Source organism: Abramis brama, assembly GCF_963993115.1.
Source record: "Abramis brama genome assembly, chromosome: 14".
Classification (NCBI taxonomy): domain Eukaryota; kingdom Metazoa; phylum Chordata; class Actinopteri; order Cypriniformes; family Leuciscidae; genus Abramis; species Abramis brama.
This window is the reverse complement of record NC_139976.1, coordinates 14,181,640-14,204,761: the sequence shown is the minus strand read 5'-3', so window position 1 is coordinate 14,204,761 and position 23,122 is coordinate 14,181,640. Positions and strand designations below refer to the sequence as shown.

Genomic DNA, 23,122 nt, shown 5'->3' with positions numbered 1-23,122 from the left:
CTACTTCCGGCTCTTGCGTTAGAAAATAGATCACTTCATTTGTTTGAGATATTGTCTTACGAAGTAGAGGGAATGCTCTAAATAATTTACCCAATATAATTTTATGTTATGATATTTTACTGGTGAGCAGTTTTATGACGAATGAACTTTAGATCAAAGGAACTACAGATGACGGTTAATGCGGGGAAGTATTTACTGACGGACCAGTCGTGCTGAGCAGCTTCAGTGATGGGAAACTAATTGATCACATAGATTTTCTGGATTAAATTCATTTGTATTTATAATCCGAAGATAGACCGTTTCTGTAGACGTGAAAGTTGAATGATAGAAGTTTGTAGCAGAAGCACAAATGACTTTCATCAGCATTATTCTGCACGAGTAAGTCACGTCTGCATCTGTCTCATAATATTTTCTTAATTGCTGTTTTTATTGTTCTCGTTTAGTATGCATTTTTAAATGTACAGTATAGTATGGTGCATTGACATCTCTCAGTATTACGAACCTTTTTGTCTATATCTATCTATCTATCTGCCTGTATTACAAACTTGTGATATAGCTTTACACTGTTATAAAACTGCCTGTCTGTCTGTCTGTCAGTGCACGTGGTAATAATAAAACTGATCTCTATCTGTCTGTCTGTCAGTGCACGTGGTAATAATAAAACTGATCTCTATCTGTATGTCTTTCTGCAGGTGTTAAACCCATGTTTCCCACGATCCATCTGTAATGGCAAGAAAGAATCAATTTTCTGTGTCTGACAGGTTTGAGTTCCTGCAGGGGCTGGTTACAGAGTTTCAGGACACTGACAGTGAGGGTATGTCAGTGCTTGCAGATGCACTGCCTACATATATATATGTGCTTGATTCAGTTTGTGCAATCTGTATTCCTTCACTGACAAACTATAATCAGTACATGCAGTAATTATTTACAGTTGTCTTTCTAATAAAAGCATTAGGTTTTCTGAAAACTGCATCATTTGTCTTTTCACTTCTTGGCAGAGTCTAAAGAGCAAGTGCTGGCAAACCTGGCCAACTTTGCCTATGATCCATCCAACATGGAATCTCTGCGAATGCTCCAGGTCACTGAACTTTTCCTGGACATGCTGACAGAAGAGAATGACAACTTTGTGGAGTTTGGAATTGGTTGGTATAGCTGTTATGTTGTAGTGTAATGTATCTATTTGCTGTTACAATCTGTTCAGATGAATCAACAATGTTTGAAATCATACAGGTGGTTTATGTAACCTCAGCATGGAGCGCGAGTCCCGTGATCAGATCCTGCAAAGCGGTGGAGTCCCATTAGTGATATCATGCCTGTCGAGTAATAGAGATGAGACTGTTCTCTCTGCCATCACTACTTTAATGAACCTCACCACAGCTGCCTCTCGCGCTGAGACCACAGACAGCGCAGTGGTGCAGTGCATGCTGCGCTTCTCCCTCACACAGAACCCGCGTCTCAGGAACCTGGCTTCTGTCTTCCTGCAGGACTACTGCACACAGGAACAAGTGGACAGAGCCCGAGAGGGAATGCAGGGACAAAGTCAATCAGTGGTGGGGATTCCACTTCCAAAGGACTGACTTTTGATTTTGCATGTAATTGTTCCTGGACAATTGCAAATGTTTAGAGATGGTCCTCACTGCAGAACACGAAATCCAGCGGGAGGAGTTGGATCTGGATTACATATACCTAAACCTAACCATCTCCACCCCTGATCCCTAAACCTACCAATCTCCACCCCTTAGATCTGGATCCAACTCCGCCCCCTGGATCTCGTGTACTGCAGTGAGGTGCTACTGAATGTTTATGTAATTTAAGATTCAATTATGTAATTTAAGATTATTTTGAAAAATAAAACCTTATTTTCTCAATAAATCGTGTCTGGGTTTAAATGTGTATGTGTGTGTAATATACATATATAGTGCTGGGTATATTATTTAGTATAGTTAGTAGTGTAATCTATTACATTACACATTTACGGTAATATAATCTGCTTACTTTTAGATTACTTTTGACCTAACTTGTGTATCAAATTGATACTTCAACAGGACAATGTGGGTGTGTGTCAGCTTCTTTCTTTCTTTCAAAATTAATTAAATTTAAAATAAACTTTTTTTTATGTTTATATGTATTTAAAATGTAAACATTTTAATAGTAATGATCTGAGACTAGTATCATATCCTTTTCAATTCAGAGAAATTCAATTATATTGAAATGGTAGAAGCAATGTCTTAAGATTTTCTCTAAGAATCACTCATAATCGTGTAATGCTCACCAGATTTAATGTATGTTCCTTACACAGGACAATGCGAGTGTGGACCAGTCACCTCCAAAAACTTTTTTTAAAGCAAATTTGCTTTATATGTAGCATATCTTTGTATAGTTTTAAATATTTAATATTTGTATACATAGTGTTTGTATATATTTTTGTATAAGTTTTTATTCATTTATCAAGGACAACACACTGGTGAATGTGCCACTTTAAGCCAAACAGATCATTTTCATCTGCTGTCCCTTGGCTGACTAGATGTTTAAATAATATAAACATTTACCTAGTTCTGGCATGAAACTAACAGGATGATAGGTCCTTAACTCATTTGGTAGTGATCACATCATTATCTACATAACGCACCTGATTGGTTGCCGTTGCATGTTTGATTAGAAAGGAGCTAAACTCTGCAGGACAGTAGTGGACCTCGAGGGCCATATGCTCCTAAGTACATATGTAAGAACCAATTATCAACAAAAAGCAGTTGAAAGAAAGATTCCGTTTCTTATCTGACTCCAGTAGAATTAAAGGGATAGTTCACCCAAAAATGAAAATTCTGTCATCATTTACTCTCCCTCAAGTTGTTCCAAACCTGTATGATTTCCTTTCTTCTGCTAAACACAAAAGAAGATATTTTAAAGAAGGTTGGTAATTAAACAGTTGCTGGTCCCCATTGACATCCATAGTATTTTTTTTTTCCTACTATGGAAGTCAATGGGGTCCACCAGTCGTTTGGTTACCGACTTTCTTCAAAATATCTTCTTTTGTGTTCAGCAGAAGAAAGAAAGTCATACAGGTTTGGAACAACTTGAGGGAGAGTAAATGATGACAGAATTGTCATTTTTTGGCGAACTATCCCTTTAATCTGAGTCCATTAAAGTTGTTATTCTTTAACCTCTTATTCTTCGAAATGAATGGAAAAAGTAGGATTTAACGTTTAGATAACGCAAGTTACAATCACTTTAGATTTCAACATTATCAGTGAAAAAGGAATGATTCTCAAACCCTTTAAAGCAGGCAAATTTATTTATTGAGTTACATGTTTAAATGTACAGACAGCAGAATGGAACAACATACTGTATAAAAAACCTAGCTGTAACAAATAATGCACTGCTGTGCAGTAGAGGCCGTAAAAGCCTCTCTTGTAGTATGAGCTTACGCAAATACCGTGTGCGGGAGTGACAGGGTTAAAGCCGTTCTCCCTGACCTGTCATTCTTATAACCTGAGTAAATCAATGCTAAACATGAGTGGAATACCAAAACCAAAACCAACTGACAGGAAACCAAAAGATATGGCTAACTGGTGATGATCAAGACAGGGAGAAGTACATTATTTCACATTTAATTCACATGTATACTTTTAAAGGGATTTCTGAAGTACTAGGGCAGTAAAGAGTTCCATCCATATTCGCTTAGCTTTACACATAGACGTTTCGGAGAATGGATGGATGGTTCACGGTTTGGGTGATAATGTACAACTGGAAAAAAATGTGTGTATTTATATGTATCTGAGTGTATATATACACACATATATCTACACACAGACACATTCCTTAATATTTGTGTGGAACTGTGATTTTTCCCAGAATTCTTTGATGAATTCAAAAGGAACAACATTTATTTGAAATCGAAATCTTTAAACATTTTAAATGTCTTTACTGCCACTTTTGATCAATTTAATGCTTCCTTGCTGAATAAAAGTATTCATTCCTCAGCTGTTGTGTATAGGGAAATTGTATTTAAATCAAAAACAAACAGGAAAAGCAGCAAGAGATGCTTGCATTGCTGTTCTACTAAAGGACACATGGGGGAGACGCTTAACATACATTCAGGTCCTTTTTAAGATTTTCACTTATGCTAGATTGCCAAATGAGGTGTTCCTTTTACTGGAAGCAATGATTCCATAAATCTTTGTTAATTTTATGAAATATATTACACAGTCAAGTGAATTTACCCGATAATGACCACGAGAGGCATGCAGTGAATGACGGATTCTATTATTAGCTGCGAGGAAATTCGAAAAGAATGTCTGGGGTTTTGTCCAGGTCTTTAGTTTTAAAGTCTCACCCTAAACGATCCTCATGAAACTATGTGTTTGCCCAAACCAGAGTAGCCATTACTTTCCAGCAGACCCATAAGAATGCTATGAGAGGACATCTTTCCATATGGTCTCAACACTAGCATCAAAATGTTCACATCACGAGCCAAGCAGGAAAGCACCAAGGCCTAAATGAACACCGACAGGGCACACCTGAGATCACAATGAGGGAAACTACTTTACTGCCAACAAAAAGACTGCATGTTTGCCTTAAATACTTAAAACCTTATATTTTGGATATTTCAGTCAAATAAAATTTAAAACATATGAACTTCAGATTGAATAGGGAGCAGATGTGCACAGAAACCACACAAGATGATTTTCATTTGAGATTGCTGAAGAAATATACACACTGTTTAACAGTGTAATTTAAGTAATTTTTTATTATAGATTTATAAAGTCATCTACCTAAAACTAGCCTAGTGTAACATGCATATTTTTTTATACTGACATATTGGTATATATTTGGTTCCTATGATTAATCATTATTTGGTTCTAAAAACAAATCATACCAAAATAAAGACAATTAAGAAAAGGTACATGATCCTTAACATGTAAAAATGCCACTTATATGTTTTTAGAGATAGGGTAAATTAATAGGGTAGTATCATGGTTATCATAGTATCACCGTATCATCATTATAAACATGGCTTTTAAAACAATGAAATCACATGTTTTTGAGTAACAATATCCTTAGGCTGATGTCCTGCTTGTAACTTTTTAAAAAAAAATAAGTTTTTCTTTTTCTTTTGCAATCAGAGTCCAAGCTGTTTTTCTGTCTGCTCACGCAGTTTGTGCTTCTGGATCTGACCGAAATGAAGAAAAGAAACAGTTATAGTGCTATTAAAGGGTTCAATCTGTCGACAGCAAACCACAAGGCTTTAAAAGCAAAGGTGTCATAGTATTCCTTGAATGTCTGAAACCACATCAGTGGCTTTCATGCAGACAGGGAAATTGCTTGAATGTCTTCTGTCTAGAGACGAATGTGAATTGGCTCAAGTAAACACATTTTTACATTTTCTTCATTTTTAACAAGATGTACCCACAGAGACATAGAAAAAGAGGGAGTTTCATTATTTAAATGTTCACTGGAATGACTTTCCCTAGACTAAATGAATCATCTGAATTGTTTATTGTTAATAACTGTGGTGGTGTGCAGTGACTTTTATACTTTTCACATTTCATATCACTTACCTTGCCTGTGACAGTCAAAGGATATCCCTGAACAAACGTTACATAGCGCGGCACCTTGTAATGGGCAATCTGCAAAAACAACAGTAATATTTGAATGGCAAATAGTTGTAGTGTACATGTGCTGGATAACGCATAAAGCATGCCGGATGTTCTGACCTTTCCTTTGCAGTAGGCCTTGAGCTCTTCTGCGGTGCATTCCTGACCAGGCTTGAGTCTAATACAAGCACAAACTTCCTCTCCCATTCTCTCATCCTTCACTCCAATCACCTGTATGGACAACAGAGAGTTAATATTCTTTTCTAGCCTAAACCATCTTGCTTTCTTTACTGTAAAATGGAGGTTAAAGGAACAGTTGATGAGAAGTGCTAAGATACATCAGTGTCACTGGTTAAACAGGCTTTCTTTAGTTTGTAATGTTGCTGTTTGAGCATGAAAAGGTCTACAAAGTTACCAAGCACAAAGTCCAAATTGAACTATTCTCTATATCAGTACGCACTCTTTCTGAACTCCCTGAATCGCCTCAATTGTAGTCTTGAGGTTTCTTCCAGGAACGTACACGCTACAGTATTTAAAGGACATTTAAATAATTCCCACTCAAGGCATATGGAAAAAAAAGGGCTGAGACCTAGATGAGTTACGTAGTGTGTTGACACTTGGTTATTGTAAGTGGCGTAACATTTGCGAAACGCACTCAAAGAGGTTGACCAATCATAACACTGCTTCAGCTGACCAATCAGAGCACATTGTGCTTTTCAGAAGGAGAGCCTTTATAGCAACAGGAACTAAGAGCATTACTGACAGACTGGGAAAAGAGGTGCCGCAACAGCATAAAAATGTGTAAGAAATTATGTTTTTTTTAACACTCATGCATTAAAACCTATTCTAGTAGACGCCACAAACAAAACCAAGACTTTGTAAAAGGGCATAATAGGGCCTCTTTAACAGTGTTGACCTGTGCTTCCTGAACTTTAGGATGTGTATGCAGAAACTGTTCGATTTCAGCAGGGTAGACGTTCTCTCCTCCACGGATGATCATGTCCTTGATGCGTCCTTCTATTTTGCAGTAGCTGTACTTGTCCAAAGTGGCAATATCACTTTATAAATGACAGAACAGTCATTGAGTCATGTAATGAATTTTGAATAATGTTCATATCTAGTAAGAGAGAAAGTAAGAAAAAAATAATAATAATTACTCGCACTTACCCAGTCTTGTACCAGCGATCTTTTGTGATGCACTCCTTGGTCTTTTCATCATCTTCCCAGTATTCCAGCATCACGCAGTATCCCCTGATCATCAGCTCACCCTGAGTGCCCAGAGGCAGGATCTCTCCTGTAGTAGGGTTCACTACTTTTGCCTAATGGAGAAACCACCATTCAGTGTGTGCTAAAACAGACAATAAATATGCATGCGGAACATCTTTATCTAGTAGTGTGTGGAAATGAACCTCAGTATGGGGGCATATACACCCAACAGTGTCGGTCTTGCGCTCCATGCCGTCAATTGGAAAGCCGCAGAATGTCACAGGGCTGTTTTCGGTTGTGCCGTACCCAATCTGTTCCAAAAACACAAGGATGACACATCTATCATTTTTTTGTTATAATTGATTATTTTATTATTATTACATATAATATTGGATTATATAAATTAATATCATTATTAAACATTTAGAAAACATTTTAAGGTTTTGAAAAGATAAAATATGTAAATAAATAAAAGTTCACGTAACTTTATTTACTTAATTTTAAGGCAAAGGATTTCCTCACTTTTAAGTTAAGTCAACTAATCACCTTTTACAGTGTACATATTGCATATTAATTACATATTACAACTACATGTTGCATACTAATTACATATTTTATAATTATTTATTTTAAAGATTGATTTATCCCCTTTGCTTATAGTGTCACAAATTTGACCTAGAAACAGTGTCTGAAATATTTCTTCTTTTTAAATTTTTTAAAATCCTAAAACGTAGTTTACTTCCATGTGTAAATTACATTTTAAACCCCAGATAATCGACTCTAGTGTATATGTTATGGTTTGTGGAACGAAGATCTGATTTCGATGCCATTAAACTCACTTAAATTTCAGTCCGTGTGCTTACATTACTCTTTTTGCACTTTCTGCCTTTTGCTAAAAATTTTCCCAAAACTAGCCTAAAGGCAAGCAGACAGCAGAATCAGCTGAATCCACCAGGCCTGGGAAGCAGGTGAGGTATGTGGTGCGCACCTGAGAACTGGCACTCCAGCTGTTGTTTTGAACCCAAGCTTTCTCACTATACAGTATCGCTTTGGGCTAAAACAAATCATCCAAATAAGATAGCCTTAGATAATGTGCACTGGAAACAATTCCTCCATGGTGTCATTCAGAGACATAACCTCATCACAGCACAGGATGTCAATTTGTGTTTACCAAGCTGAATTACACGAGCTGCCAGCTGTTGAGGTGAGACTGTGTGACATGCCAGACATTTATAATGTTGTTTGGAACATTTTAAGTGATTTTAAGTGAGTCATGAGCTTTTGAACTCAATTAGTAAAGGAAAAAAAAATGCATGCATCGTCTCAAATGGCCATTTACAATATTCTCTTTTTCAGATTTCAGTGTCAAACAATATTACTCCTTTTCTCACTTTATATAATTATTTTGTTATATATAGATATCGATAACAGGCCAAAGTTACTACTAGCCAAATACTAGATATGTGCTGGACAGAATTTGCACACTGCAGGGTGTGAATGTGGACTTGAAAGAACCAAGACATACACTTTGCCGATAAAATGTTACATTTGTTAAGCAAACACTAGATTCCGCCTAACCTGAGAAAAGCTGAGGCGCTCATAAACAGGTCTCTTTTAGGTCTTTGAGCCAAAGAAAGAGGAACAAGGATAAAATGTTTTGTTGCATGTGGAAAAAAAAAACTAGGTGATTCCACAGTGCAATTCAGTTTCTTTCCTTTTTATACTGAATACTGTACATAGTTGAAATCAAAGGAGGCATTTATGTAGAGGAATGTGCCTCTCCAAAAGAAACGCTCCTATGCAGACAAAAGAAAAACCTCCATTTTCATTGTTGTGATGTGATACCAGCCAAACATCTGGTGGTGATTATATGTTATAAAACACCCGGCATATGGGAGTGGCTCCTTTTTCCCCTTCTGCTGACTAAAAACAATGGAACTGTCTGGCACGACACACAGTCTCACCTTAACCTCACGAGATTTGGCTGCACACAAGTTACCCTATGAAATGAGAGACTAGGAACAAAAATAAATTTCGGACGTCTGAACTTTCTTACACCTAACATGCATTTAAAACCTTTCATGTTTCTTTAAGGTAAAAATTATTGGTAACACTTTACAATAAGGTTCATTAGTTAACTACATTAGTTAACATTAACTAATAATGAACTGCACTTATACAGCATTTGTTCATCTTTGTTAATGTTAATTTCAACATTCACTAATACTTTATTAAAATCTTGTTAACATTAGGTAATGCACTGTGAACTAACATGAACAAACAATGAACAGCTTTATTTTCATTAACTAACATTAACAAAGATTAACAAAAATAGTAGTAAATGTATTGCTCATTGTTAGTTCATGTTAGTTAATACATTTACTAATGTTTAATAAAGGAACCTTATTGTAAAGTGTTACCAAATTATTAAATAAAAATAAACGGATAAAAATATATCCACATTTTTCCTACGACCCATGGCGCGAAATATGAGAGTAACTTCCATTAAACATGTAAACAATCAGCGAACGGTTCGCTCTATGAACGCAATAAGCATTTTCAAAAAATGGGTACAATGAGATAATATAGCTGCGAGCAGCGATTGCGGGCCCAAGCCGGTGGCACCGCCACCCTGGTGCCTTTAGTTACACTAAAGGCACCGGGGTGGCGGTGTCACTGGCTTGGGCCCTCCATCGCTATATATATATATATATATAAATAATGCAACAATATATATATATATATATATATATATATATATATATATATATATATATATATGTAACAAAACAAAAAAAAATATATATATATATATATATCAGACAAGTAATATTCTCTGTCTTGTCCCTTAATGTTTTTTTTATATATATATATATATATATATATATATTTTTTTTTTGGATGCTAAACTATTGTTTATTATAGGCTTTGTACTTCACTCACGTTACAATATTGAAGGGAAAACTTCACATGCTCTTCACATGCGCAAAAATGTGCTTGGAAACATCACAGTTGAGCAGTGATTTCTGTGAATAGTATGAATTGTACTACTGTCTATTTAAACAGAGCAGTGTAATTTTTATATGTTAGGTTGACTATTTTATTATTATATTTTATTAAGGCTATAATGAACAGGCTGCGATGTCAAGATTGCAATGCTGGAATGCACAATATGTTGTTGTTGTGTTTGTGTGTGTGTGTGTGTGTGTGTGTGTGTGTGTGTTTGTTTTCATGACAACTGAGGACATTTTTATGATAACACACCTGCAAATGAGGACACTCGGGAAAATAGGTGATATATGAGGACATTTTGGGTGTCCTCATTTTTCAAATGGCTTTAAAAACATACTAAGCAGTGTTTTTTTTTTATGTAAAAATGCAGAATGTTTCCTGTGATGGGTAGGTTTAGGGATAGGGGCAGTGTAGGGGGATAGAATATACAGTTTGTACAGTATAAAAACCATTACGCCTATGGAATGTCCTCACAAATCACATAAACATGGCTGAGTGTGTGTGTGTGTGTGTGTGTGTGTGTGGCGCGGGCGCGATCGAACAGTGGAAACATAAAAATATAGGCTACTCCGTAATTTTATTCATACAGGACATCATTTAAATTGCAATGTGTTTACTTATATTTATGTACACTCACAATAAAACACAACATTGTGCTTTTGTAAAAAAACATTCAAGCAATCCCACCCCCGAAATGGCGCCATTTTTAAAATGAAACTAAAATGCTCACGGCTGCATGGGCAATATGTGTCTACAGCGAGGAACGAGCAGAACAGAGTGAATGTTTTTTAGTTCATTCCTACTGGACGTCCATATTTCACTTTCGCTTTTAAGGTAGCGATTTAAAAGCCCCCACCGCGCTGTCACACATCGATTAACCAGTGGGAAAAAATTCTCAGTCACATCGCTAATATATTTATATATAAATACAATATACAATGGGCCTACCTGATTTTGAACACAAGAGGGCAGTATAGCCCTATGTATGACTTTTTTCTTTTTACTAAATAGCTCATTCTGGCTGTTTTTAAACTTGTACATAATTCTTGAATTAAAAAAAAACTGAATAAACCCAAAACTGGGTTTAGATCTGATATTTGTATAATTTTATATAAAAATAAATAGTGTATAATTAAATTTTTAGAAGATCTGAGACGTTTTCTGATTCCTTTTTTGACATTACTTTAATCCCTCGCCATAGCAAAACCGTTTGAGATATTCAATATCCGTTCACAATTTAGCATCTTTAATGTATTTTCATCATGTTGAAAAAGTTTGGTGTGAATAAAATAAACCACTTAGCAGGAGTGGGTAAAAATGCAGAGGCTGAATTTGCAAATAAATCCACATTCAAACCAAAATATCTGACTTCCTCTTGGTCAGAGCTAATGATTGTAAATTAGAAAGTTGTCCGACTCGATGAGACCAATATACTTACTGATTTTTATAATTGTGGGTAAACCTAACCCCCCCACTTTTGTCAAAAACATTTTGAAAGTGACACACTTCCTGCTACCAGTTGGTGGCGCTATAACTTTGACTCACAATAGTTACATCCATCTGATCGGCCTCTTACCACCAACACACTGCTGAAGTTTCATCAAGATCAGTTAATGTATGCAGAAGTTATACGACTTCGTGTTTCTCTTTTCTCGCCATAAATGCGTTTCCACGCCACGGCCAAACCGTTCGAGATATCAAAAATCCGTCCGCAATTTAGAATCCTCAATGTCTTGACTTCATGCACACAGAGTTTGGTGGCGATTTAATTAATTTTCTAGGAGGAGTGTTTCAAATTCCATAGCAAACGTTCTCCAAACAACACATAATAGCTGACTTCCTGTTGGACGGAGCTAATAACTTAGAGTGCGGAAGTTGTTCGGCCCGATGAGATCTATATGTGTACCGAGTTTCATATTAATTCATGCAAGTGTGTTTGATATATGGACCAAGTTTTCAGACCGTGTTCAAGGGGGCGCTGTTGAGCCCCCCTGCCACGCCCGGTTACCAGCTTCAGCCCGGCACTGATGGCCGTGGGTTCTGAACTGTGTGCAAAGTTTCAAGAGTTTTTGAGCATGTTAAGGACCCCAAAAGCCCCTGAAACCTTGAAAAACTAAGATTAAATGGAATAGACAAATCCCCCACCTCCACCCCCCTACACACACACACACAGAGACGTAGGCTAGAGGCAGAGAGAGAGGGAGAAAATCCTCTTTCAAACCAAAATATCTGACTTTCTGTTGGTCGGAGCTAAGGAGTATAAATTAGAAAGTTGTCCGGCTTGATGAGAACAATATACGTACCAAGTTTTGTGATTCTAGGAAAAACTAAGCCCCCATTTTTGACTAAAGGTGGCGCTACTGAGCCATTCCACCACACCCGTTTCTGAAACTTTGCACATGTCTACTGGCTAATAAATGTGATGTGTCTGTCGAGTTTCATCCAATTTCAAGCATGCTAAGAGTCTCAAAAACATCAAAAAAGAATATTAAAGTTTGATGTGTTGCCATGGCAACAGTATCTAAGATATCAATAATCCTTTCACAGGTCTACATCTGCCGTGTGTCTACATTATACACATAAATTTTGAAGCAAATCGGGTAAAAATAAGAGAGTGATTTCAAAGCATTTTGAAAGTGACACACTTCCTGCTGCCAGTTGGTGGCGCTATAACTTTGACTCACAATAGTCACATCAATGTGATCGGCCTCTTACAACGAACACACTGCTGAAGTTTAATCAAGATCAGTTAATGTATGCAGAAGTTATAACACACTTCCTGTGTCCCTTATTCGCCATAAATTCGTTTCCTCGCCACGGCCAAACCGTTCGAGATATCAAAAATCCCCTGGCAATTTTTTATCCTTAATGTCTTGACTTCATGCTGACCGAGTTTGGAGGCGATTGGACGAATTTTCTAGGAGGAGTATTTCAAATTCCAGAGGATGCGTTTTTCAAACAACCCATAATAGTTGACTTCCTGTTGGGCTTTTGTAAAACTTAGAGCACGAAAGTTGTTCGGCCCGATGAGATCTATATGTGTACTGAGTTTCATATTATTACATGCAAGTGTGTTTGATTTATGGACCAAGTTTTCGGACACCATTCCAGGGGGCGCTGTCGAGCCCCCCTGCCACGCCCGGGTGCCAGCTTCAGTCCGGCCCTGATGGCCGCGGGTTCTGACCCGTGTGCAAAAATTCAAGAGTTTTTGAGCATGTTAAGGGCCCCAAAAGTGGCAAAAAGGCGAAAGAAAAATAATAGAAAAAAAAAATATATATAATATATAGTAATATATAGTAATATAACTTCTGCATAAGTTAACTGATCTTGATGAAACTTCAGCAGTGTGTTCGTGGTAAGAGGCCGATCAGATGGATGTAACTATTGGGAGTCAAAGTTATAGCGCCACCAACTGGCATATATACATATATACATATATATATATATATATATATATATATATATATATATATATATATATATATATATATATAAATAAATATAGCTGCGAGCAGCGATTGCGGGCCCAAGCCGGTGGCACCGCCACCCTGGTGCCTTTAGTTACACTAAAGCCACCGGGGTGGTGGTGTCACCGGCTTGGGCCCTCCATCGCTGCTCGCAGCTATATTTATATATATATATATATATATATATATATATATATATATATATATATATATATATATATATATATATATATATGTATATATGTATATATGCCAGTTGGTGGCGCTATAACTTTGACTCCCAATAGTTACATCCATCTGATCGGCCTCTTACCACGAACACACTGCTGAAGTTTCATCAAGATCAGTTAACTTATGCAGAAGTTATATTACTTTGTGTTTCTCTTTTCTCGCCATTGTCTCGCCATTGTTTCCTCGCCACGGCCAAACCGTTCGAGATATCAAAAATCCGTCCGGAATTTATCATCCTCAATGTCTTGACTTCATGCTGACCGAGTTTGGAGGCGATTGGATGAATTCTCTAGGATGAGTACATCAAATTCCACAGCATGCGTTTTTCAAACAACCCATAATAGCCGACTTCCTGTTGGGCGGAGCTAATAACTTAGAGTGCAGAAGTTGTTCGGCCCGATGAGATCTATATGTGTACCGAGTTTCATATTAATTCATGCAAGCGTGTTTGATATATGGACCAAGTTTTTAGACCGTGTCCAAGGGGGCGCTGTTGAGCCCCCCTGCCACGCCCGGGTACCAGCTTCAGCCCGGCCCTGATGACCGTGGGTTCTGACCTGTGTGGAAAGTTTCAAGAGTTTTTGAGCACGTTAAGGGCCCCAAAAGCCCCTGAAACCTTGAAGAACAAAGATTAAATGGAATAGACAAATCCCCCCCCCCCCCCACACACACACAGACACACAGAGAGAGAGAGAAAATTCTCCAGAAAATCCACATTCAAACCAAAATATCTGACTTCCTGTGGGTCTGAGGTAATGACTGTAAATTAGAAAGGTGTCCTGCTTGATGAGAACAATACACCTACCAAGTTTTGTGATTCTAGGAAAAACTAAGCCCCCATTTTTGACTAAAGGTGGCGCTACTGAGCCATTCCACCACGCCCATTTCTGAAACTTTGCACATGTCTACTGTATAATAAATGTGATGTGTCTGTCGAGTTTCATGCATTTTCAAGCATGTGAAGAGTCTCAAAAGCATCCGAAAAGAATATTAAAGTTTGATGCGTTGCCACGGCAACAGTATCTAAGATATCAATAATCCTTTCACAGGTCTACATCTGCCGTGTGTCTACATTATACACATAAAGTTTTAAGCAAATCGGGTAAAAATAAGAAAGTGATTTCAAAGCATTTTGAAAGTGACACACTTCCTGTTGCCAGTTGGTGGCGCTATAACTTTGACTCACAAAGGTCACATCCATGTGATCGGCCTCTTACAACGAACACACTACTGAAGTTTCAGCAAGATCAGATAATGTATGCAGAAGTTGAGAAACACACAAAAAATTTTTTTTTTATGAACACCTAGCAGATTCTGCAAGTGCTATGTAAAGTTACGAGCAGAACTGTATTATAGGCACTACTTATAAATAAATACAAAAATATTAGTTTTAAAAAGGTCATAAAATGTTTTTAATGTTTTCCTTTTCCTTTAGTGTGTAATGTATTTCTTTGTGCATGTACAGTATAAGATCTGCAAAGTTACAAAGCTCATAGTCTCCAACAAAAGGGATTTATTCTATATGTAACAGAAAACACTGATCCAGACCTGCCTAAAACACCACCAGCGAAGTTCAGATATTACTTCAGCAAACTTCTGTCACAATGTGAAATATTAGCATTGGGGGGGATCAAAACCCAAAAAGGCACAAATAAAGAAGTCAAGGCATCATTGAATTAGTGTTGCTGCCATGTCGTGGAGTTTTGTTGCGAAAACAAAATCTCAATGTTTGGCCCTCCGAAAATTATTTATAACAATGTTCCTGAGGGGTACAACCCAAAAGTTCACTTGTGTACAGCTCATTTTACGGAGGACAGCTTCCTGAACCTGGGAGAGTACAACGCCATCTGCCCTTACGCAAAGAAAATATATTTCTTAATAAATGAATGATCAATATATTAAATGATTTAATAGTATTTTCTAAAATATACAGAATATATTATGTAAATATATTACAATATATTGAATAATATATAAGGAATTGCCGGTTTCATATATTGAAAAATGAGACAATATATTTACTTATATACAGTATCATCATAATGTATGTTATTTCATATTCAGTAATACACCTCATAACATATAGATGTATATGTGATCAGATATGATACAGCATGTGTATAAATTTAACATTTTAAACACATATCGAAATATATAATGGATTATATTTCTTATATTTTATAATTGTTTACATTATATATATATATATATGTTTAATATTTTCAGATATAACTTAACAATAGTACAGTACTAAAGTATTTAGCAAAGAGACTATCACTGTGCTGAAGAGCGCACAGCCATTGCTTTTTAATTATAGTAACAGTCTTAATGATGTTCAGCCAATTGTCAACCGAACCACAGGCTCTACTCTTCAGCACAATGGTAACCCCAAAAACTCACACATATCAGCAACCCTTTTAAATTCCAAAATAATACAATTTAAAACACAAACCGATCTCCCCCATTAATATCGAGCAAAACACGTGAAATAACACTTAATTTGAAGATTTACTCTTCTTTAACAGTCAGAAGCAAAGCATGCTGGGAACTAGAAATCTGTTGTAACCACTGATTGTAAACTCATTCTGTGAATGTGTGCATATATGAGTGTACAATACATTCACATTTATATGGGAACATGTATGTGCAATATATGTAGACAATAAAGGATAAAACTTCATGAATATTACATGTAATGCAATTTGGCCAAGTAAGTGTTTGGCCAAGCACAATACACTGTGTCAGCTGGCCAATTAGAGCACTCTGGGCTTTCGGAAGGAGGGGCTTTGTAGAACCCGTAACTCAGAGCGTTTCAGACAGACTGGGAATAGAGGTACTGCAATATGTACAGTATGTGGAAAAATTATGTTTTCTCAACATTAAAGCATGCTAACCTATTCTATTACACCCAATAAACAAAATAATGAACTTTTAAAATAGCATCCTATGACGCCGTTAAGTTTGCAAAGTTAAGTGATTAACTATTATAAACACTAGTACTGTGTTAAGCTCTCCCCTCCTTTTCTCTGACTCGTTCACACCAATCTCTCTCTCTCTCTCTCTCTCTCTCTCTCTCTCTCTCTCTCTCTCCCTCCCTCTCGGGCTCACCTCTAGCCCTTTCTCTCCACACACTCTCTCTCTTTACTCTGAGGTTGTGTGGACCACTTTAGCTGTCTGTATATGTTCCTGCTGCAAACGTCTCTCGGAGTAAAGCAGAAAGAACACCAAATAGCATAAAGCAGTGGACTGATCAACACTCCATCATCATGTACAGTTTCAGCTTCTTACTGGTTCTAGTGTGTCTACAGGTTTACGTCCCTTTTGCATTTGCCGCACCAACTCAGTGCCCAAGCCAGTGCCACTGCCATGGGGACCTGCAACATGTTATCTGTGACAACGTCGGACTGAAGAAGATCCCCCGCATATCCGAGGCCACTCGTCTCCTAAATCTGCAAAGGAACAACTTGGGAAATCTCCCAACTGGGGGCTTCAGCGAGATGAAGGGGCTAATTTCTCTGCATCTGCAGCACTGTCAGATCCGCGAGATCTCCAGCCAAGCTTTCAAAGGGGTAAAGAAGCTCATCTACCTTTACTTGTCTAATAATGAGATCAGCATCATCAAACCAGGTGCTTTTGAGGACCTAACCGAACTGACCTATCTCTATTTGGATGGTAACCACATCACAGCCCTTCCGAAGGGCATCTTTTCTCCCATGATCAACCTGTTTATCCTGCAGCTCGACAACAACAAGCTTCGAGAGCTGCAACCTGGTACTTTTACAGGTGCTAATGATCTCCGATGGCTTTATTTGAGTGGCAACGAGTTAAGCTCCATACAGCCAGGTTCTCTTGATGAAGTGGAGAACCTGGCCATTCTAACCTTGGACCGTAACCAGCTGTCCACCTACCCTCTTCTGGCTATGAGCAAGCTGCGTGTCGTGGAGGAACTCAACTTGTCCAAAAACCCTCTCAGCCTCATCCCTGACCACGCATTCCGGAGCTTCGGCCGCTACATGGAGAAGCTACATCTAAATGACATGAGCCTGGAGAAGGTAAGTCTGTGACATAGCAGTTATTTTGTGGATTAAACACTTAAAAACTAGAAAAAAGGATGAAAATGTTTTAAAATTAAGATGCCGACTATGAACCAAAATGATTTCCCCATAATGATGGCCTCTAAAATTGTGGCTAAATAAATGCATGTTTTTGTTGGGTTTTCGGGAAGCTTAGCATTCGCAAACAAACTTTACATCCCATCAGAGCTGGCCACGCAAATGTACTGCGACCCCATTGAATAAATCAAAACTGTAGACTGGAACAAAGTGGTATCTGGCTAAAACAGACCAGTGCTGGAGACTTTCACCTGTTTTCTTTCATTAAAATACTCCTGATATTCTGTCTATTCCCTTCAGGCCTTAAATAAGGTCACATGTGCTTTATGTCAGGATGCACATGTGCTATTCCAGCAGGATTTTTCCCTGTGGATCACTAAACGGCTAATGAAAGCGTTTAAGAGATACATTTATCTTTTCCTTGTCTTTGATCTGACTTCCACAGAATCTCCACATGGACTGATACCAATGCAAACTGGTATAAAATACCATATTTATATATATATATATATATATATAAATAACATACAGAGATGTGGGCAAAGGCACATCAACAAGTATTAGCCCCATGCAGTTGGTCAATGCTGTTTATATGATAGAAAAGGGAAAAAATAACCACTCTTCCTTCACATGTGGATAATTTTAGGGTCTATTTGCTGAATTTTATTTTGAGAGCCATGTTTTTTCCTCTCACTTGGCGAGCCATGTAAACAGGTCAGCAAGGGTTAGCAGACAGGTAAATAGAAACAGGGTGTTCCATGGCCCATGAAGAGAAGTATTTTTAGGCTGCTTTTGCCTCACCTGAATGGACAAGTGAGCCCTTTGCAGGCATTTCTGGCAAAAGAGCAGGTCGATGGGAGGAGTGGACAGACAGAAAAAGTGAAAACAACCCTTCCATGATGGAAATGATCCATCCTCTATCGCCTCAAGTTACCAAACTCTCCACGTCTCTTGCCTTCTGAGTGGAAATTTCCAAAACGTCCTTTCAATAAGTGCATCTTTTCTACGCTTGCATAACACACCCACAGACACTATGTGTACACTGTCTCAGTTCCTCAACCGTCATCTTCCTATAAAGCAGACACCACGCAGACCAGTACATCTAACACATTGGTGAAGTTTTTAGCAGCCTTGCATACGCTTATGAAGTTTGATGGAGGACTGGACAGGTTTACATAAGCTCTGGCACAGAGGACGGCATGAGAGAGGCCTTTCATGTGGAAAAAAAGCCCTCAGTCTAGCATCCACAAGTCTCATTCAGATATTAAGAGTGACTTTGAATGCTAATTGCTAGGATATTCTACGTGCTGAAGCAAAGCAGTGAGTTGTAACATGTTATCATCTGTATATATTGTCTATCTGTCCTTTCTACCCATCAAGTTCTCCAGTGCTGCCTTTGAGGGAGTGACGGCTCTCAAGTCTCTGCATCTTGAGAACAACAAGCTGAAATCGCTGCCGAATAGCCTTGAGTTTAGCACTCTCCAGAACATCACTCTGTTTAACAACCCCTGGAGCTGCACCTGCCAATTAGCAAATCTCAAAAAGTAAGAGAAAAAACCCAGAAGATCACTTTAAACATTACTATTTAAGGTTGATGCAGTAATAAAACGAAACTATGCCTTTCATTTTTACTTCATGGTTTCATTTAAAGTCAACATGAAATCAAAATCAAACATATTTGCTTTCGTAATCCACGCTTTTGGTAATATCATGAACAATTCATTGGCACATGTTATTCTAAAGGAAAAAAAAATGTTCGTCTTTCTAATATTTAATCAGATTGTAATAACTTATTCAAACAGTAATTGACACTGACTTAAAATGGTGCTTTAGATTTGCTTTAAATGCTTGGATTTTCTTGTGCAGATGGATGGACACTAGCCGCAATCGCCCTGATGGAGTTTGTGCTTCTCCTGGAAACCAGAAAGGAAAGCAAATAAGAGATAGCACTGCATTCACCCGCTGCAAGGCAAAGAGGACCAGGAAGGGACCACGGCTCTGAGATGGTGAGCAGCCCTGTTAATTCCACTCACACACAAAAATTACATTGCATTAACAAAAATCACCTCTGAGTCCAGACCTTAAATTCATTGAAAGTCTTTGGGATGTGCTACAGAGTGGTTGACTCTTGCTGGAAATGATGCACTTCTTGATGGAAATAAATGAATAAATCAATTTTTGGTCAAGATCTTGTATTGGCAATGCAAGAGTCAAGCACTCTGTAAAGTCTCCAGCACATCCCAAATACTTTCAACGAATTTAAGGTCTGGACTCAAGAGGTGCCAGTTCATGTGTGAAAATGATTATTCATGCTCCCACCCAACCATTCTTTTACAATTTGAGCCTGATGAATCTTGACATTGTCATCCTGGAATATGGCCATGATGTGTCTTCCTACATGGTTGTTTAAGAAATGAAAGGCTACACACTCCATCAATTGGGGTTAGAAGAAATGTTGCGAAACAGTCACTGCAACAATGATCCAATCATAGAATATTAAGCATTTGCCTATTAAAATCCAAACAGCAAAAAAAAAAAAAAAATATATATATATATATTGCCTGGGCAGTGTGTAATACAGTTATATATAAAATATAGTAAATTTATTTAAATATTTAGAAGTATTTGCAAGAGTGCTGAGACTAAAGTCAATGTTGACTAAGGAATTCTTGCTGAGACCAGCAGTCAAATAACAAAATAAGAAGCCAGTGAAGTAATCCTGATAACTGAACACACAGTTCCAAACAGTTTTATCCAAGACTGCTATACACCATAGCCCAAACCAAGTCATCCAGGTTTGAGGCCCACACCCTAAACTGAGGTCTAATATCCAGACCCTACAAGGTTTATGTGGTCCACAGAGGTGTTATAAATGAGACCACAGGATTAAGGCTCATAAAAATGAGACATTAATCACAGACTTCAATGTGACAGCTAGCCTCTTTCCACATGATTTGCAAATGTAAATAAATTATGAAGAAAAACAGTAACTAACTAGTCTCAAGGGTTCTCTGTGGTGCACAGAGCAAGACACCACCGCTGTCCCATGATCTCTATAAAAGACTCTTTCATCAGGAGATACTCATGAGATTCTGTTCAAGTGGCCAGAGGCCACTGCGGATGTGATAAACAACGCTAAATGGTTATGAAATTATTTAAGCAAAGTTTTGAACGGTTTGGGACCGGAGAAGCCTGGTCCCAAGTTACCAATTTAGCCATTGGTGGACCTCTAATTCATGCTTAGCTTATGAACAAAGAAATGTTTTGAATTCTATTATGCATGCACCTTCCCCATAACAGTCATTATATTTCATTTACATAATATAATCACTTCATCCTAAAGCATTGGCTTCCAGTAACTTCTGTGAGAAATTAAAGTCGCATATTTAAACAAGAAAAATCGAGAGGGTAATGCTAATCGTATGCGTTTTTACCTCCTCCAACATAAAAAAGTGACTGGTAATACTATAATTGTGGTCAGGATATGGGTTTGGGACACTGCCTTGTGGTAAAATATTGTCTGTTATGTTCTTCCAATCTATCCTTCATGTTCTTCCTGGTCTCTTTGTCCTTTAAAGTTTGTGCTTTTCCATTTTGGCTTTGGCACTATGCGCAGAACATCAGATGTCCCAAACTAAGCTTGGCAAACTTATTTGTTTGTTCCCTCAGGAGGACAGGGCCTGTCAAGGTGTCAGGACTTCAATGTGCAGAAAAGGAAAGCAATGCAGACTGCTACATTGGGACTGTCCATTTCCTCTTTCACTCTTTTTTTTTTTTTTGTGACATAAATGTGCTGACTCAATTCATACTAAACAACATGAATAGCATACATGTGTTCACAGACATTGACACACACCCTGAAGGAGCAACTGGGTACATCTGCAAAGTGAAATTTTCACAAATAAGTACACCGCAAAGGAAATGTGCCTCAAACTCTTAGTATTCACCGTTATGGTAATGTATATGCTAATTCAAACAACCTGGTGATAAATCCATTATAACAGGACTAGTCTCTTTCCACACCATAGAAAAGAAATCAGGAGTACTATCAGGAATACTCTTCTCCATAAAACGATAATTGGTAGAATGGATTGACATTGCATTGATAAGCATTTATTTAGAAACTCAGCAGTGCCTTGCTGAAGGACTTGCTGAAGACTTCATCTAGACTACATGTTTGAGGTAAGTTCGACATGTTTTGCTAACTGTATGACAAAACCTATAATTCCAATTATATCTTCATCAAAAATAAAATCAGTCTTTTATTAGAGGGACTATTATAGATGTGCATATTGTATGATACATTTTTCAGCATAAAAATGTAGAAGGATGTACATTACAGCTAAGTTTTGCAGGCATTTTTTGAGCCACTGTAGAATGAACATTATCTCTTCTACAGATTCTCATTTTATGATATTTCAAGTCATCCTCCCATTCTCATGGTAGAAGCACTTAATATTATATAACCACCAGTGTTATAATCAAAGCGGAGCTCTTCGTGAGGATCCTGTTTCCACATTGTGAGATCCTCCTTAGCTTTATGCATCTCACAAAGTCCTGCAAGAGTTTCCGAGGCTTTGCAAACATGACAAACCAATCTTGACCATAACTAAAACTGACACATATTCAAGATGTGACATGACCTGACCTCTTCTTCAAATCTCTGACCAACGTCAAACGCAACACAGGCGAGGAAAACTTGGACTCCTTATAGCCATGAAAAAAGTAAATGAGACAATATATGTAAGATATAATGTCATTATCACAAAATAGAATCTAGACAGGGTGATTAGGATTGGTTGCCAAAGATTAGCCATTAAAGATGCTGTGACTGACCAATCAAAATCAAGAAATGATGAAGATGGTGCCAGAAGAGAAGGATTTAATAAGAAGAGCGGGTAAAATAAAAAATAAAACTTTTTTTAAAAAATTGAGACAAATGGAGGTTCTCCAGTCTAATGGTATCAGTTTGTTACTGTGATGTACTCATGTTCAATAAAAGACATATAAAGCACTAACAATAATGAGAACATTATGAATTTCAAGTGGATGCACTAAAATTGTGCAGTGTGTGCTTAGAAAAACAGTAGTACTGTTACCTTCTCCATACCCATTTCTTAACGGGACAGTTCAACCAAAAATGAAAATGGTCATCATTTACTACACCCTCATTACTCTCAAAACCTGTATGACTTTTTTCTTTTGTGAAAAATAAAATGAGTTATTCATAACAGAATGTCCAAGCTGCTCTTGTTTCATAAAGTGAAATATTTTCAGGGAATAACTTAAGTCTTCTTCTTTCATTTTAGTTTGTTCTACACACAAAGCTATTATGCCTTAAGACAAATCACATATTTATCAAAGAATCCTGTCTCAAGGAATGTGTCACGGTTCCCAGATTCCCACAGAAATATTAAGCAGCATAACTGTTTTCAAAATGAATAATAATTAGAAATGTTTCTTAAGGACCAAATCAGCATAATAAAATGATTTCTGAAGG

General features: G+C 37.4%; 3 protein-coding genes across 3 annotated transcripts in view; 2 read left to right on the top strand and 1 right to left on the bottom strand.

The window, feature by feature from the left end:
• The first annotated feature begins 2 nt into the window (after positions 1-2).
• Positions 3-1,872, top strand: armc7 (armadillo repeat containing 7). Its single transcript, XM_084135201.1, has 4 exons — positions 3-378; positions 693-814; positions 999-1,142; positions 1,231-1,872. The coding sequence occupies exons 2-4, from the start codon at positions 727-729 to the stop codon at positions 1,575-1,577; spliced, it is 579 nt and encodes a 192-aa protein (XP_083991327.1). The 5' UTR covers positions 3-378; positions 693-726; the 3' UTR covers positions 1,578-1,872.
• Positions 1,873-3,276: 1,404 nt separating this feature from the next.
• acsf2 (acyl-CoA synthetase family member 2) overlaps positions 3,277-23,122 on the bottom strand; it is a 32,349-nt gene continuing 12,503 nt past the window's right edge. Inside the window, exons 11-16 of the mRNA XM_084134879.1 lie at positions 7,004-7,111; positions 6,762-6,913; positions 6,511-6,652; positions 5,715-5,825; positions 5,559-5,627; positions 3,277-5,170 (exon numbers count right to left, since the gene is read on the bottom strand). Coding sequence (XP_083991005.1) covers positions 5,120-5,170; positions 5,559-5,627; positions 5,715-5,825; positions 6,511-6,652; positions 6,762-6,913; positions 7,004-7,111 — 633 coding nt within the window. The 3' untranslated portion in view covers positions 3,277-5,119. The remainder of the gene's footprint in view (positions 5,171-5,558; positions 5,628-5,714; positions 5,826-6,510; positions 6,653-6,761; positions 6,914-7,003; positions 7,112-23,122) is intronic.
• chad (chondroadherin) lies at positions 16,637-22,852 on the top strand. Its single transcript, XM_084134880.1, has 4 exons — positions 16,637-17,562; positions 19,003-19,166; positions 19,489-19,628; positions 21,292-22,852. Exons 1-3 carry the CDS (start codon positions 16,777-16,779, stop codon positions 19,622-19,624), a joined length of 1,086 nt encoding a protein of 361 aa, XP_083991006.1. The 5' UTR covers positions 16,637-16,776; the 3' UTR covers positions 19,625-19,628; positions 21,292-22,852.

Coding starts and splice junctions, on each gene's coding strand:
- chad (XM_084134880.1), top strand. CDS start 16,777: ATGTACAGTTTCAGCTTCTTACTGGTTCTAGTGTGTCTACAGGTTTAC. Junction 17,563..19,002: donor ATGACATGAGCCTGGAGAAG/GTAAGTCTGTGA, acceptor CTACCCATCAAG/TTCTCCAGTGCTGCCTTTGA. Junction 19,167..19,488: donor CAATTAGCAAATCTCAAAAA/GTAAGAGAAAAA, acceptor TTTCTTGTGCAG/ATGGATGGACACTAGCCGCA.
- armc7 (XM_084135201.1), top strand. CDS start 727: ATGGCAAGAAAGAATCAATTTTCTGTGTCTGACAGGTTTGAGTTCCTG. Junction 815..998: donor TCAGGACACTGACAGTGAGG/GTATGTCAGTGC, acceptor ACTTCTTGGCAG/AGTCTAAAGAGCAAGTGCTG. Junction 1,143..1,230: donor CTTTGTGGAGTTTGGAATTG/GTTGGTATAGCT, acceptor GAAATCATACAG/GTGGTTTATGTAACCTCAGC.